This window comes from Sphaerodactylus townsendi, linkage group LG03 (genome assembly GCF_021028975.2).
Source record: "Sphaerodactylus townsendi isolate TG3544 linkage group LG03, MPM_Stown_v2.3, whole genome shotgun sequence".
In the NCBI taxonomy this organism is placed as follows: domain Eukaryota; kingdom Metazoa; phylum Chordata; class Lepidosauria; order Squamata; family Sphaerodactylidae; genus Sphaerodactylus; species Sphaerodactylus townsendi.
In genome coordinates, this window is record NC_059427.1 from 62,091,472 (window position 1) to 62,104,485 (window position 13,014).

At 41.0% G+C, this 13,014-nt stretch overlaps 1 protein-coding gene across 1 annotated transcript in view; it reads right to left on the reverse strand.

The window, feature by feature from the left end:
* SLC6A11 (solute carrier family 6 member 11) overlaps positions 1-13,014 on the reverse strand; it is a 139,287-nt gene that overhangs the window by 121,762 nt on the left and 4,511 nt on the right. The window contains exons 3-5 of the mRNA XM_048487871.1: positions 10,761-10,895; positions 7,178-7,318; positions 4,285-4,375 (exon numbers count right to left, since the gene is read on the reverse strand). Coding sequence (XP_048343828.1) covers positions 4,285-4,375; positions 7,178-7,318; positions 10,761-10,895 — 367 coding nt within the window. The remainder of the gene's footprint in view (positions 1-4,284; positions 4,376-7,177; positions 7,319-10,760; positions 10,896-13,014) is intronic.

Below are 13,014 nucleotides of genomic sequence, written 5' to 3' on the forward strand. Positions count from 1 at the left end.
CCCCTTCCAGCCCCTGGAAAAGTCACTCCTGGGGTTGCTGTACCTGCATGGTAGAACAACTGTGTAGACCAAGAAGCTGCGGTAAGGACAGGGAAGGGGTAAACTTGCCCTTCCTCACTCTTGTGTTAAGTACAGCTCTGCTAATAGAAGAGAGAGAAATCAGCAGTTCTGCACTCTTCTTCCTCCTCACAGCAGAAAAATATGGTTAATTAATGCAGAGTTTCAGTCAGTTATTGCTGTCTAAAGACCCTTTTTATCTTTAGCATTATTTGTGAAAACAATCCCATTTGATGAGTTTTAAACAAATATGACACATACTGCAATTCAATGGCTATATTAATGTGAATGTTATTGTGAGAAAGATGAATTATTTGTAAACATGACAGAGGTGCAGGAGGAAGGATTACAAAACAGAAAGCAGATTTATTTACTCCTTTATTAAATAATATTAATGTCTAACAGTGTCTGTTGGTTGAATGTTACAGCAAAAATACCTCCTCACAGTTCTGAAGCAAACCTCTTCTTTTGTTGTCTAGGAGGGAGATCAATATAAATCAACTCTCTTCAAATTTTAAACACACTTTCAACTTTGATTGACAACTTTTCCAGTCAACCACTGTATGACAACTCTAATTTTAGGAGTTCTTCAAAGCAGACAGACTCCACAGTCACAAAAATCCAGGTATATCCTATTTACGTCCTTCAGAAGACATAGTTATTTTGAATTAAGACCACTTTTCCTAAGTAACATGATTCAAATAACCAGCCTGCTCTACCTGAACCAGGCTTCTAGTCCACTGATCCCCTATGCAGATAGATCCTTTCTCTCCAGAACAACCACTGGAATCTTCAGTTTACTCTAATTTGTTCTCCTCTCACTCAAAATTCTAACATTATCTCCCTCCTGATTGGATGTTGCTACACTCTGCACATTCAGAATCAGACAGTAGTACATGACTAGAAGAACAGCAGGACAGCCACCCAACTATCACACTGTCCAGGGCAAACATAACTAACAAGCACTCCTAAGCTACTGGTAAAAACAGCTGCCATAGCAAAGTTACAGAATAATTATCAATGAATCATTCTAACCAACAAATGGCTAAGGGATGGAACATCGCAACGACTCACAAAGTGGGTATCATCAGTGTGCGACATTCCATCCCCTCCCCTGCCCAACTTACCCCAAATAGAAGGCAAGTGTCATGCCAGAAACAGGGGGCAGGGGGTTGCTACAGCCCCAGTAAAACCCATTACAGGGGGAGAGGCTTGCTTTGCATCTCACCCTTTGCATCTCACCCGCAATAAGCTTATATAATTGCTGAGAAAACCACAGACAACTATAAAATGCACATGCCAAGGGAGTACCAGCCCATAACTATGCAAAAGGCACTCCTTGAATTATCATATCATAGGATAAGAGATGGTGGTGGACTGATGGTAGCAATAAGAAGGCAATGAACCTAGATACATTTCATTTGAACACATAAACATTATCTGTAAAACTAAACCCATCAAAGACGGAGATCCTCTGGCTAGGGTGTGGGGGAGAGGTTGGGGATTTCCAGCTGCCGGAGTGGGAGGGGGGCCTCATTGGCACCAACCCCCTCCGTCCGCAGCCTGGGGGTCCACCTGGATTCGTCTCTTTCGATGGAGACCCAGGTGGCCCATCCAACCCGGGTTGCGTTTTTCCACCTCCGTCAGGCCCAACGGCTGGCCCCCTTCCTCTCCCAAGCGGACCTGGCCACTGTGATCCATGCAACAGTCACCTCCAGGCTAGACTATTGTAATTCGCTCTACGCTGGCCTGCCCTTGCGCTTGATTCGGAAGTTAAAGCTGGTCCAGCATGCAACAGCTAGCGGATTTACTTACAGGAGGTGCCTACTGTGACTCATATTCCAGCCTGTATTAAGCCAGCTGCACTGGCTCCCAGGTGGAATTCCAAATCGTATCCACAAAGGTATGGGTTATTTAACCTTCAAGGCCTTGCTGACCTGGGAGCCCTCGTACCTTAGGGACCATGCCTTACCCCATATGTCCCTACGACCTCTGGGTTCAGGCAGAGGCCAGTTTACTAATTGGTTCCACGGCCCCTCCCTCATGACCCGGCTGGCCTCTACCGGGCCAGGGCTTTTCTGCCCTGGCCCCTGCCACAAAGTGGAACACTCTTCCCTCCAACTGTCCGGGCCCTGCAGGATCTTGGGAGAGTTCCGCGGGGCCTGTGAAGACCGAGGAGTTGTTCCACGGGCTTTTGGGAGGGAGCCACCTGTGTGAGGGGTGGGCGCCCTCTTTGTTGCTCCACTTTTTAACATCTGGGGAGTCGCTCCCTTTTTAACATCTGGGGAGTTGTGACACCTAGACCTGCCGTCCCCCTCTCTGGGAGGGGTTTTATTTATAGTTTATACTGGACGCCAAGTGGTATGCTGTAATTTTATGTTTTATGTTTTAATGGCGCTGTATTTTATATTACCTATTTATTGTTACGATTATTTATGTAACAGCATTCTGTTGTTCACCGCCCAGAGCCCTCAGGGGATGGGGCGGTATATAAATACGATAATAAATAAATAAATAAATCTCCCTATTTAGTATAAGTGCTAATATTCCATATACACTGCACAACAGGAGCTAATCAAATCACATGCACACTATGAACAAAACTGTTGTGCTTCTTTGGCCTGATCATGGAAAAGTGGAATGGTCAGAAAAGAGGAATGGTCACAAAAGAGTCTCATGCACATTTTTCACCAAGTAGGAAATACACAGCTATGCATATCCAAAGAAACCCTTTAACTGCTAAGATCTAATTCACCCACCCCAATTTTTCATCCTAAAATAAAAATAAAATGTAAATAAACATGATCCGAAGATCAGATTAAAACAACTGAATACCAAAGCTTGGGCTAAAAATAATATTTTACACTTTCTTCCAAAAACCTTTCTTGAAAAGAGAGTAATTGTCTGGTATGACTACCAGGATGGTCATACTATACACTCTCACAAAGCTAACACAATGAAGTTAGTTCTTCTTTCACTGACTTAAAGGACTCGGGTGTGATATTTCATTCATAAAATTAACTGTTCAATCACTTTGGGTTTTTTGCTTCTTGTTGATTGGAAGGTATATATAGTTTAATGCTTCAAACCTGTGAATTACAGTTTGCATTGCAAAAGACTGATTTTTTTTCAAACTTACTATTATATAACTTCATTAGGCTATGTCAAAATAATTCATTTGTCATTCCACAATGCTTTCCAGCTAATATGAATACTAAGTGCACAGTACACCTAAAACACATTCTATATATGTCTATCAAGTATATTTGTATAGGCTCCAAGGAAACTGTGAGGAGGACTGCAGCATTAAGTACTCAACAACAATAATATTCTGTAGGCACCACAGTCCCTTACATATGAGCAACTTACATTTTCCTTCAGTAAAGCCACCTTTAAAATCCAAAATAAATCAACCATATTAAAATTCAGTACCTTAATGGTATTAATATAAAATAAAAGCAGAGTTCCAAATTGGGTCTCCAACTTTTATAGCTTCACAACATGTAACAATATTTCATCACAATTCCTCGGCTAAAGACAACCCATCTGAAGTTAGCCATGACTAATCTCTTTTGAAACTAATGGAACAAATTGTGATAGACTTTTGTTTAATAGATTAGACAAATATAAGAGATTATTTCCTCAATGCAAATGTTTCCTTAGTATACACTGTTTCACATAAAGCTGTTAGTAGATTGTACATTTCTCCGCCACAGAATAAAGCATGTTGGACCTTCGTTGTTGTAGAATGCTGTGCCTGGGTTCTAGTGCCTACCTAGCCCTCCCCCCTTCATCTGTTTAAAACTTTGAAAGTGAAGGTACATTTTGGCATAAATGCTCTTGTATCAAAGTACCATGTTCAATAATGCTCAAAATAATGGTTTTGACAAAGGCAGTGCATAAAAATGAATAATAATTCTCATATTATCTGGGACTATATTCTAATGTGGAAGCATATATCTCAACTGCTGCACTTGAACTGACCTTTATGTGAAACAGGGTGTAATGTAACTGCTACTTAGTTTAAGAGGGATATGATTTATTAACTAGAAATTGTTATTCTTTAAATTTTTGTAATACTTCATTAATTGTAAGCAAAACCAGCTTCTAGCCAAAGGTATGTCATTTAATGCTGTCTTTTTACAATTTTCGGTTGCTTCCTGTGATTTTAGTATACTGAGAAAGAATACGTGGGTAAATTTAGAATAAAAGTGTAGGTATACTTACTCCCAAAATTCCATAACTGGAGAAGTAGCATTTTGCAGGGACTGATGAGTGCAGTTACTCATGTTAAGTTTTTGAAATTCCACACAATGTTCTACAAAAGAATCACAAACCAAGTTGCTGTGACATTTATTTTAAACTTTTGAAGTTGCTTAGAATATGGTTGCAAAGATTTTAAAACAAGGTTCTGTCATATGCTTTGATAATTAATTCACATTGGTCCTCCTCAACAAGATGTTCACCATGATTGTTGTTCGGTCGTTTGTTTGCACTGCTAAAATTGAAAGAGCCGACCCAGTTTCTGATAAAAAAGAAAAACCCTTGAGTTGCTCTGATTGCCAGGGAGTTAAAACATGCATGGCTTCAATCGGCTGACTGAAGTTCAGTTTCCACTGGCTATAGGTAGCTTGGGAATCACTTTCTATTAGCAGCAGCTTAACAATGATCTTAATATGGCAAGTGAGAAAGCTACCATTTGGCATGCACCTCTGGCATTAGAGAAAAAGTGGAAACAGATCAAAGTGGTTGTCCTTTGTTGAGTTGACAGATATTAGTTGGACAGTGTTCAACACTGGCTAAACTTCCCTACACAGATGCCAAAAATGATACTGAATGTCTATAATTTATGATGGACCTGTTGCCAGATTTGTAATTCACCTTCCAAAAACCCTCAGATTTGAACAATGAACATAAACACAGATAGCAATTTCAATTCAGATTTAAATTATGAGGTTATGGATATGAGGTATATCAAAGCAAAAGATGTATCATTTAAGGCAGTCTGATCTGTTTCCAGTTTAATTTACTAACTCAATTAGGATCAAACAAAAAATGATTACTTAATTTAACGTGTTTTATGCAACATTAAACGATAAGATATTAAATTATTTCATACTGTCTTCCACAAGGGTTTTTCTACCGTTCTATTCCTATTGTAGTCCGAGACACATCTCCAAATGTCAAGGAACCCTTCAAAAATGGCATTCTACTAAGTGCAAAGAGTTACTGACATGGCACAGTTCCCTCATCTACTCCTGCCGTGCACTGAAGCACTGTGTGTACCCAGAGCATTGAGCCTATCTGGATCCCAGCCCTTCTATTTTCACATGCTATTACTCCTGTCAATCCAAAATACAAAGTTTTCACAAATCATCATATATATATACTCTATATCACAGCTAGTATATAACATATTTAGTTTGGGATTCTCTATTGAGATTTCTGAAAGAATGAAAGATATATTAAACTTCTTTAAATAATGCGAACGACACTGAAATAAGGTACAATGCCAATTCATTAAATATATACTTTTTTTGACACTAATCGCCACTATAAATAAATAGTTAAAGATCATGATGAATAACGAGTTCTCATTTTGAAAGGCAAAGGCAAATTTGACTTTGATGTGTGTTTCCAAGAAATTCCCCTCTCTCTAAAACATGTCTAATTTCAGAACAGCTTACAGCATCCTGGACCAAGATAAACAGGATTATAGCATGCAACCCTAACCCTAATCTCCATGCAACATAATATAATCTATTACATTTTTATCCCACACCTCTTCCAATGAGAAGTTGAGTGCAGCATACTTCTCCAATACCACCCTAAGCTGAATGCTGGTGACTGGTCCCACAGCTGTATTTACACACAAGTTAAACTACAGTCTAGGACATCAGATTATGAGGGACCCCTAAATACAAAACAAACAACAAAAACCCTCTGAAGTCCAATGTTAGAATAATACACTTTTTTTGCAATGCTATGGGATCTCTTGACATACTTTAGGACAGTGGTGGGGAACCTTTGGCACTCCAGATGTTATTGACTACAATTCCCATAAGCCCCCAATTGGCCATGCTGGCAGGGGCTGATGGGAATTGTAGTCCATAACATCTGGAGTGCCAAAGGTTCGCCACCACGGGTTTAAGACCTCAGTATGCCTTAATATGGGCCTGACTGATCGGAACACACTCAGTGATTTTTCAGCTCAGTTACCTCCAATCCCAATCCATTACTCTAGCCATTATGCAAAATGGCATTCTACAAAGCCAATTTGCCATTCCTTTTTGTCTTTTCCCCCCCTCTCATAGTCAACCTTGCTTAACAAGCTAACAGCCCATTCCACAGCCGATGGGCTGGCAAGAACAGTGCCGCTTGGGTGCCACCCCACCCCCTCCAAGGGGCTTTCCCACAGTGCAGTAAGCCCAGAAGAAAAGAAACCTAACCCCCACTGGGGATTAAGGGGCCTTCACAGATACACCATAAAAAAGATGGTGTATCTGTGAGGGCCCCTGAACCAGCACAGGAAAGGAAGTGGAAGACGACTATGGTTGGCTCTACCCTCTGCCCACCCCTGAAACACCTCCCCCCCAGGCATGCTATGCACTGGCGGGCCTGGGCAAGGACAGAAGTTTGCAAGTCGGGTGCTCCGGAGCCACACAGCGTCCACCTGGTCCCATAAGTTGCCCCTCCACTGGTGCTTTTGGCTCTTGCACTAGCAGAACGGGCACCCATTTTGGCACAGGGTTGTGCTGGCTCCAGAGGGGGATCCCCCACACCTGGATTGGGCTGCCCATCTCCCATTTTGTTTTTGTTTGGTCTACCTTTCTTGATTGGTACAATCTACCTCACTAATAAATATTGGAATTAAAATAGTTTTTTTTTAAAAAACTAGAACTTTTTTAAAAGGTTCCAAGAAAAATGCATGAAATCACATTAGGAATCAGCATTAATTATTGAGACTTAACATTTTAAGCAAGATCTGACACAGATTTGAATTCAGGTCCATTAATTTCCACCATCGTGCAGTTTGATCTCATAAATATTAAATAATTATACCCTGTTATTGCTTGAATACATTCAAATAGGTAAATAATTACCTTGATAGTGTCCATACCTGTATTCCATTCATGTCCACAAGTTGCCCAGGGGAGTTCTGTGGTAAAGCAGTTAAACAGATAAAAGATAGCCCATGCTAAAATAATGATGTAGTAAACATTCAAATGTGCTTCAATAACCTGGGTAGCATATCCAATACCTATAAAGAACAAAAATTTAGACTTAATTAAAAGCGCACACACATAAGGAATAAGAGTCAGAAATGAATTATTTGTTCAAATTCTAAGATTCTCAAATCTTTTTTGTTCTATCATGCTAGGCAGAGGTACATCTTTCTAAGTCCATTGAAGTCAGTGAGCTTAGAATGGTATGACTTTGTTTGTTTGTTTGTTTGTTTATTAAACTTATAAACTGCCCTCCCCCAAGGGGCTCAGGGTTGTGAACAACAGAGTAAAACAATAAAAGTCTAAAAATACATACATTAAAAACCAGAATAGTTTGTTCAGAATTGTCCAATTAGATAGGCTTCTAGCCATTATCAATGAAAAATAATATTGAAGATATAATTGTTACATATATATACAAAACTCAAAGTAGAAAACTGATTGTCTGGGTGTGACAGACTTTTTTCCCTCCTGAGGGGACACACAGAGCCTCCTGTGACTTTTAGAGATCTATGTTTGCTTTAATCTATAAATTTTGCCCTCAGCTTTCTAAAGGTAGCAAGTTTATGGCTTTGGGTTGTCCACTGTGAGATAAGTTTTGTAATGCACCAGGAGATAAATATTGAGCTCACTGAGGCTAGATTTGTATATAAACAACTAAAATTTATTTATTTACAGGTTGGTTCAAAGGAACAGATCACCAGCACAGGTCTCCATATAAACAGAAACCAGATTAAGGCACAAATTTAAAGTATCTATGGCTTCAGAGAGTGGTCAGAATTTCTTATGCATTTAGGAAAAAACAGGCTTTTACTGACTAGCCACCAGGTTGGATCCTCTTATAGGCCCTTTCTGCACTGCGGAAAGGGCGCCCCTGCACCGGCAGGAATCCTGCCGGTGGAGGGGTGGGGGCCGTTCGCATGGGAGCGTGCAAGTGGCCCCCACAGAGGCTGGCGCGGGAGAGGCGGCTCCACATGGAGCAGCCTCTTCCCCGTCCCTCCCACACTCACCTCATCGTCCTGCGTCGCCCTGCTGGACTATTAAGACCCGCCCATGCTGCCCTCCGACCTCCAGGGGTCAAAGGACAGTGAGGGAGGGTCCCAGCAGTCCAGCAGAGTGACACAGGACGATGAGGTGAGGACGACGGGGAAAACAGCGTGTTTACGGCAGTGCCATTCGCACCACGCCGGCGGGAACTCGCTGTTTTTCAAAAACCTCCCTCCAGGAGGGAGGTTTTTTTGGGCGGCCTGACACCGCCCTGGGGGAGGTGGAAGGAAGCCAGGTCGGCGCTGCTGCGTTTCAGCAGCACCGCCTGTGCGAATGGCACCTTAGGGATGGCATTTTTGCCGTCCCTAAGGCGTTGTATTTGGGCTGTGCGGAAACGGCCATACTCTCAGGATTCTACCCAAACCAACCTGACCTATCTCAAAAGTTAGACTAATTTTTTTCATTCCCAGAGGTGGGTCTAACAATTGAATCATGAGTCTCTGCCATAGATAAACAACTCTGCCACACTACTTGGTAGACCACACATACCCTTTACTCTGTTTGCTCTTATTCTTTAAACACCTGAACTTTCACTGTTCTTTCCCTAAAGCAGATCTGAACTCCCTTTCTCCTCTGTTCCTTCTAATATTCCATCCCCTTCTCAAATGTGATTAGATGCTACAACAGCACCACTCCAAAAGGTGCAGTGGAATGGCTGTTTATTCCTTCAGATGCAAGACAGCTTCCTGTCCATCACACTGAGACTCAGAATTAATGAGGTAAATTGGGCTTTAGGAGGAAAGAAGTCAAGGATTTAGAAGTTACTGGTTGCCAACCCTAAAAGGCTTGCAATTAATTCTGAGGCTGACTGTCAGTAGCATCTGTGTGACTTGTGGTTCCTCCCTCCATTTTCCCACCTCTATCAGGCAAGGCTGCTGGCACCTTATCTGATCTAGCCATAGTGATCCATTCAATGGTCATCTCTAGGCTAGACTGCTGCAACTCAATCTACACAGGGCTAACCCTTTGGCCTGATCCAGAAACTCCAACTGGTACAAAATGCATCAGAAAGTCCTAACTGGGAAATCGGAGCATATGAACAATCAACCAGTGCTTCACAAGCTGCTTCAACCAGGTGGAGTACCCAATTAGATTTAACAGTTTGGTACTTACCTTTAAACCCCTAAACAGTCTGGGGCCAGCATATCTGTGGGACCACCTCTCTTGCTATGTCCCCTGAAGAGCACCGCGGTCAGCAAACAACAATTTGCTAGTTATCCCTGGCCAGAAAGAGATCTGGCTTGCCTCAACTATGGCCAGGGCTTTTTCAGCTCTTTGACAGGTGAGAACTGGGCCCTGAGGGGTCTGATAGAGTTCCATAGGGCCTGTAAAGCAGGGCTATTTTTCCAGGCTTGTGGCTGAGATAGCAACATTCCATCTATGGCCTCCCTCTCCTCTGCTGTTCCATCCTGCCCCTATTTATAGCCATAGGAATTTAAATATATAATATGAATGTCAGTTGCCATCAAGGTTTTATAATGATTGTACGTGATTATGATTTATAATGATTATGAGTAGGAATTGTACATTTTTAATTCTTGTTTTATGGTTATTGACATTATTATTGTATTTTTATAAATTGCTGCAAGCCACCTTGAGCCCAAAAGAGGAAGGGCAGATTACAAATTTAATAAATGAAATGAAATAAATGAAGAATAAGGCAACAACATAGATTAAGCAGTTGCATTGGTCCTAGAGGTCAGGCTAAGTTTACCATTTCCCAGGGGGTACCTGGAGTTCTCCAGGAATTTCAACTGATCTCTTGACTCCTGGACAAAAAGGCAGCTTTGGAGGGTAGACTTTACAACAGAGGTGCAAACAGGAGTTTGGAATCCTAACACATCATGGTGGGGCATAGTCACAAAATAGCTGCTGCAAAATAGCTGCTAAAGGAGGTGGAACCAGCTACAAACAGGCTGCAGAAATTACACAGTGAAGATCCTTGTGCTATGGTGGCAGCTTCTACCAAAACAATGTTTGTAAAACCTGCATAGCCAAACAAATCACCATTGGACACTCAGTGACCCTAAAAACCCTTGATGTACCATGCTGGGAACATGCCTCTGAGTGGACATTTAATAACATGTGATGATGTCTAATATGGTGTAGTGATCAGAATACTAAACTAAGATCTGGCAGATTTAGGTTCCAATTCCCACTATTCTATGAAAGTTGTTGAGTGGCCTTGACCCAGTGATATACACTCAGTTTGCCACACAGCATTATTGTGCAGATAAAATGGAAATTATATAAGTCACTTTGGGAAGAAATGCAAAATATAAACAAAGCAAATAAAGTAAAACAAAACAAATATTAGTTGCAGTGCGAGACAATGAAATGTCCTTCTGCTCATAAAATTGTTATAAATATGCAATTTTTCAAAGGTATATTCAAATATGTTAAAACAAAAGTGGAAGAGAAAATGTATACCTTCAAACAATGGACAAACTTTTCTCCAGCATGTAATTCCACCTTCACTGGTGAACTGTCCCAAGGCAGTTTCCAGGAAGAAGACTGGTATCCCACAGCAAATAAAGAAAACCACATAAGGTATGAGAAAAGCACCTGAAAGCAAACATTGGACACAGATTAACTTCAGCATTAAAGATAAAATAAATCAAATTACTATACATTCACCATATGATACTACAGTATGTAGCATCACTTAATCATTTTACAAAGCCTGCACATTTACATATGAGAAGCATCATCAATGGCAAAGGAATATCTACACAAGTAAAGAATCTACCCTTTTACTTATTACAGGCCTGGTCTACAACTGCAGCAGAATGAGGTGCTAGAATGGATCGTGCCACTTCAAACTACAGGTGATACGTTCACATTTTTAATGTCTCATCATGTAAAAATTCTCTACAAACAAAGTATTAGGACATCAGACAGCAAGGTTCATACTTAACCCCATGAATGTTGTGATATGCTTTCACTTGCAAGGAATGACTAATTACTGGGAGCTTCGAAAACCCTTTCACTCACAGTTTGAAGTGGTGCAATCTATTCTACACATCATTGGCACCACGTTATGCTGCAGGAATAGACTAGGACTCAGTGAGACACAAATTAATCAACACAAAAAAGTTACTGTATTTTATGGATGTTGAATTATACATCCTATATAAGACTCCATTTGGGGACATACAGACAGCAAGCTTATCATGTACTATTTTCTACTACATGCTTCAGTCATTTCCATTATTTCATAAGTGGTACATATGGGTTGTTCATTTTTATGCCAGCCAGGTATTACATGCGGTAAAAATTGAGGTCTTTACTGGGTGATAAGGGTCCTCTTATATATTCCTCACATGGCTGACAGGTTATCTGTGCTATAAATTTATTGCTGGTGATACAGGCATTCCTTCAAGGTGCAGATTTTCAACTTCTTTTAGCTGTTGGTTTTGCTTCCCTCCTCATTTGTATTTTCAGTCTTCATAACACTAAGCACCATTGATCTACTTTAACAGCACAGTCCTAACTTCCCATGTCTACTGAAATTCATGGGAAAGAATAACAATGTTCTGGATTACATGGTAAGTCTATTAAATCTTTGTCGTTTTCAAGAGGGTTTTTTAACTCTTAAACTTTTCTTTACAGGCTGATAAGTTTGAGATTATTTCCCATTTACTGAAAAATTATACAGAAGTATCTCTGACATAAACTTTGTTATTCTATGATGTGTAAAGGGCATGCATATGCATACAACTGAAGAACCATTTTTGGAAAGCAAAATATGCTGACAAAGAGCCCCATCTGGGAGTGGTGCACCGGCCACACTGACAGATTTTCCCTCTCTGGAGCACTAGCCCTGGTGGAGTGGAGAATCTAGCAGCATGCATCCACCATAGTTCATCCCCCCAGCACAGAAATGTGGTACCAAACGTGATGCCAGTATCCCACTGCCCTGCCCCCACTGCCGGCATAGTGCAGGTGAGCCACAGGCATGCCCGGGGGAGGAGCTGACATTAGTAAGCTCCCTCCTGGCCATTCAGCATACTACACTGGTAACCAGAATTGCAACTTCTGCTACCCTTTTGCATAGCATAAGTTTATGAAGCCCAATGGAGGTTTCTCATCAGCAGGAAGGCTGTCACGCTTGTGCAGCCTCTCCCTTCTCCAGGAAACCCCTTTGGTATCAGTGGGGCAGTGCGGCCTCGGCACCATAGGTGGTCACTTGGACCGGTGGATCGGGCTGCCCAAATACATGTAAAGAATGCACATAGGAGCCATCAAGTTGCATCAAGCAGCCATATGTCCACCACATACGTGGAACAGAACCATGAAGGCTTGTAATATAATGGCCATGTTCCATTTAGCAAGCGCATCTAAAAATTATTTCCAGACAGGAATCAGTTGCCACATGGAAGATTTTTTCAGCAGCATCTACATGGCTTGCATAGTATGTGGATATCAGTTTTTAAGAGAAGTCTGCTAACAATCAGTAGTGCTATTTGCAGAGTAAAATACTATGAAACATGGAGAATATAAATCTAGCAGTTTTGAAGGTCTGGAGAATTACATGATCTGGACTATTTTAAAATTTTTCCTTGTGTTTACTTATTAACGAAATACTAAAGTGGTCCCACTTTATGTCTAACCATTAAAAATTCACTTACACTCTGTTCTGTTTATACAATATGCCATGGAACACATTATGCTGTTACTTGTG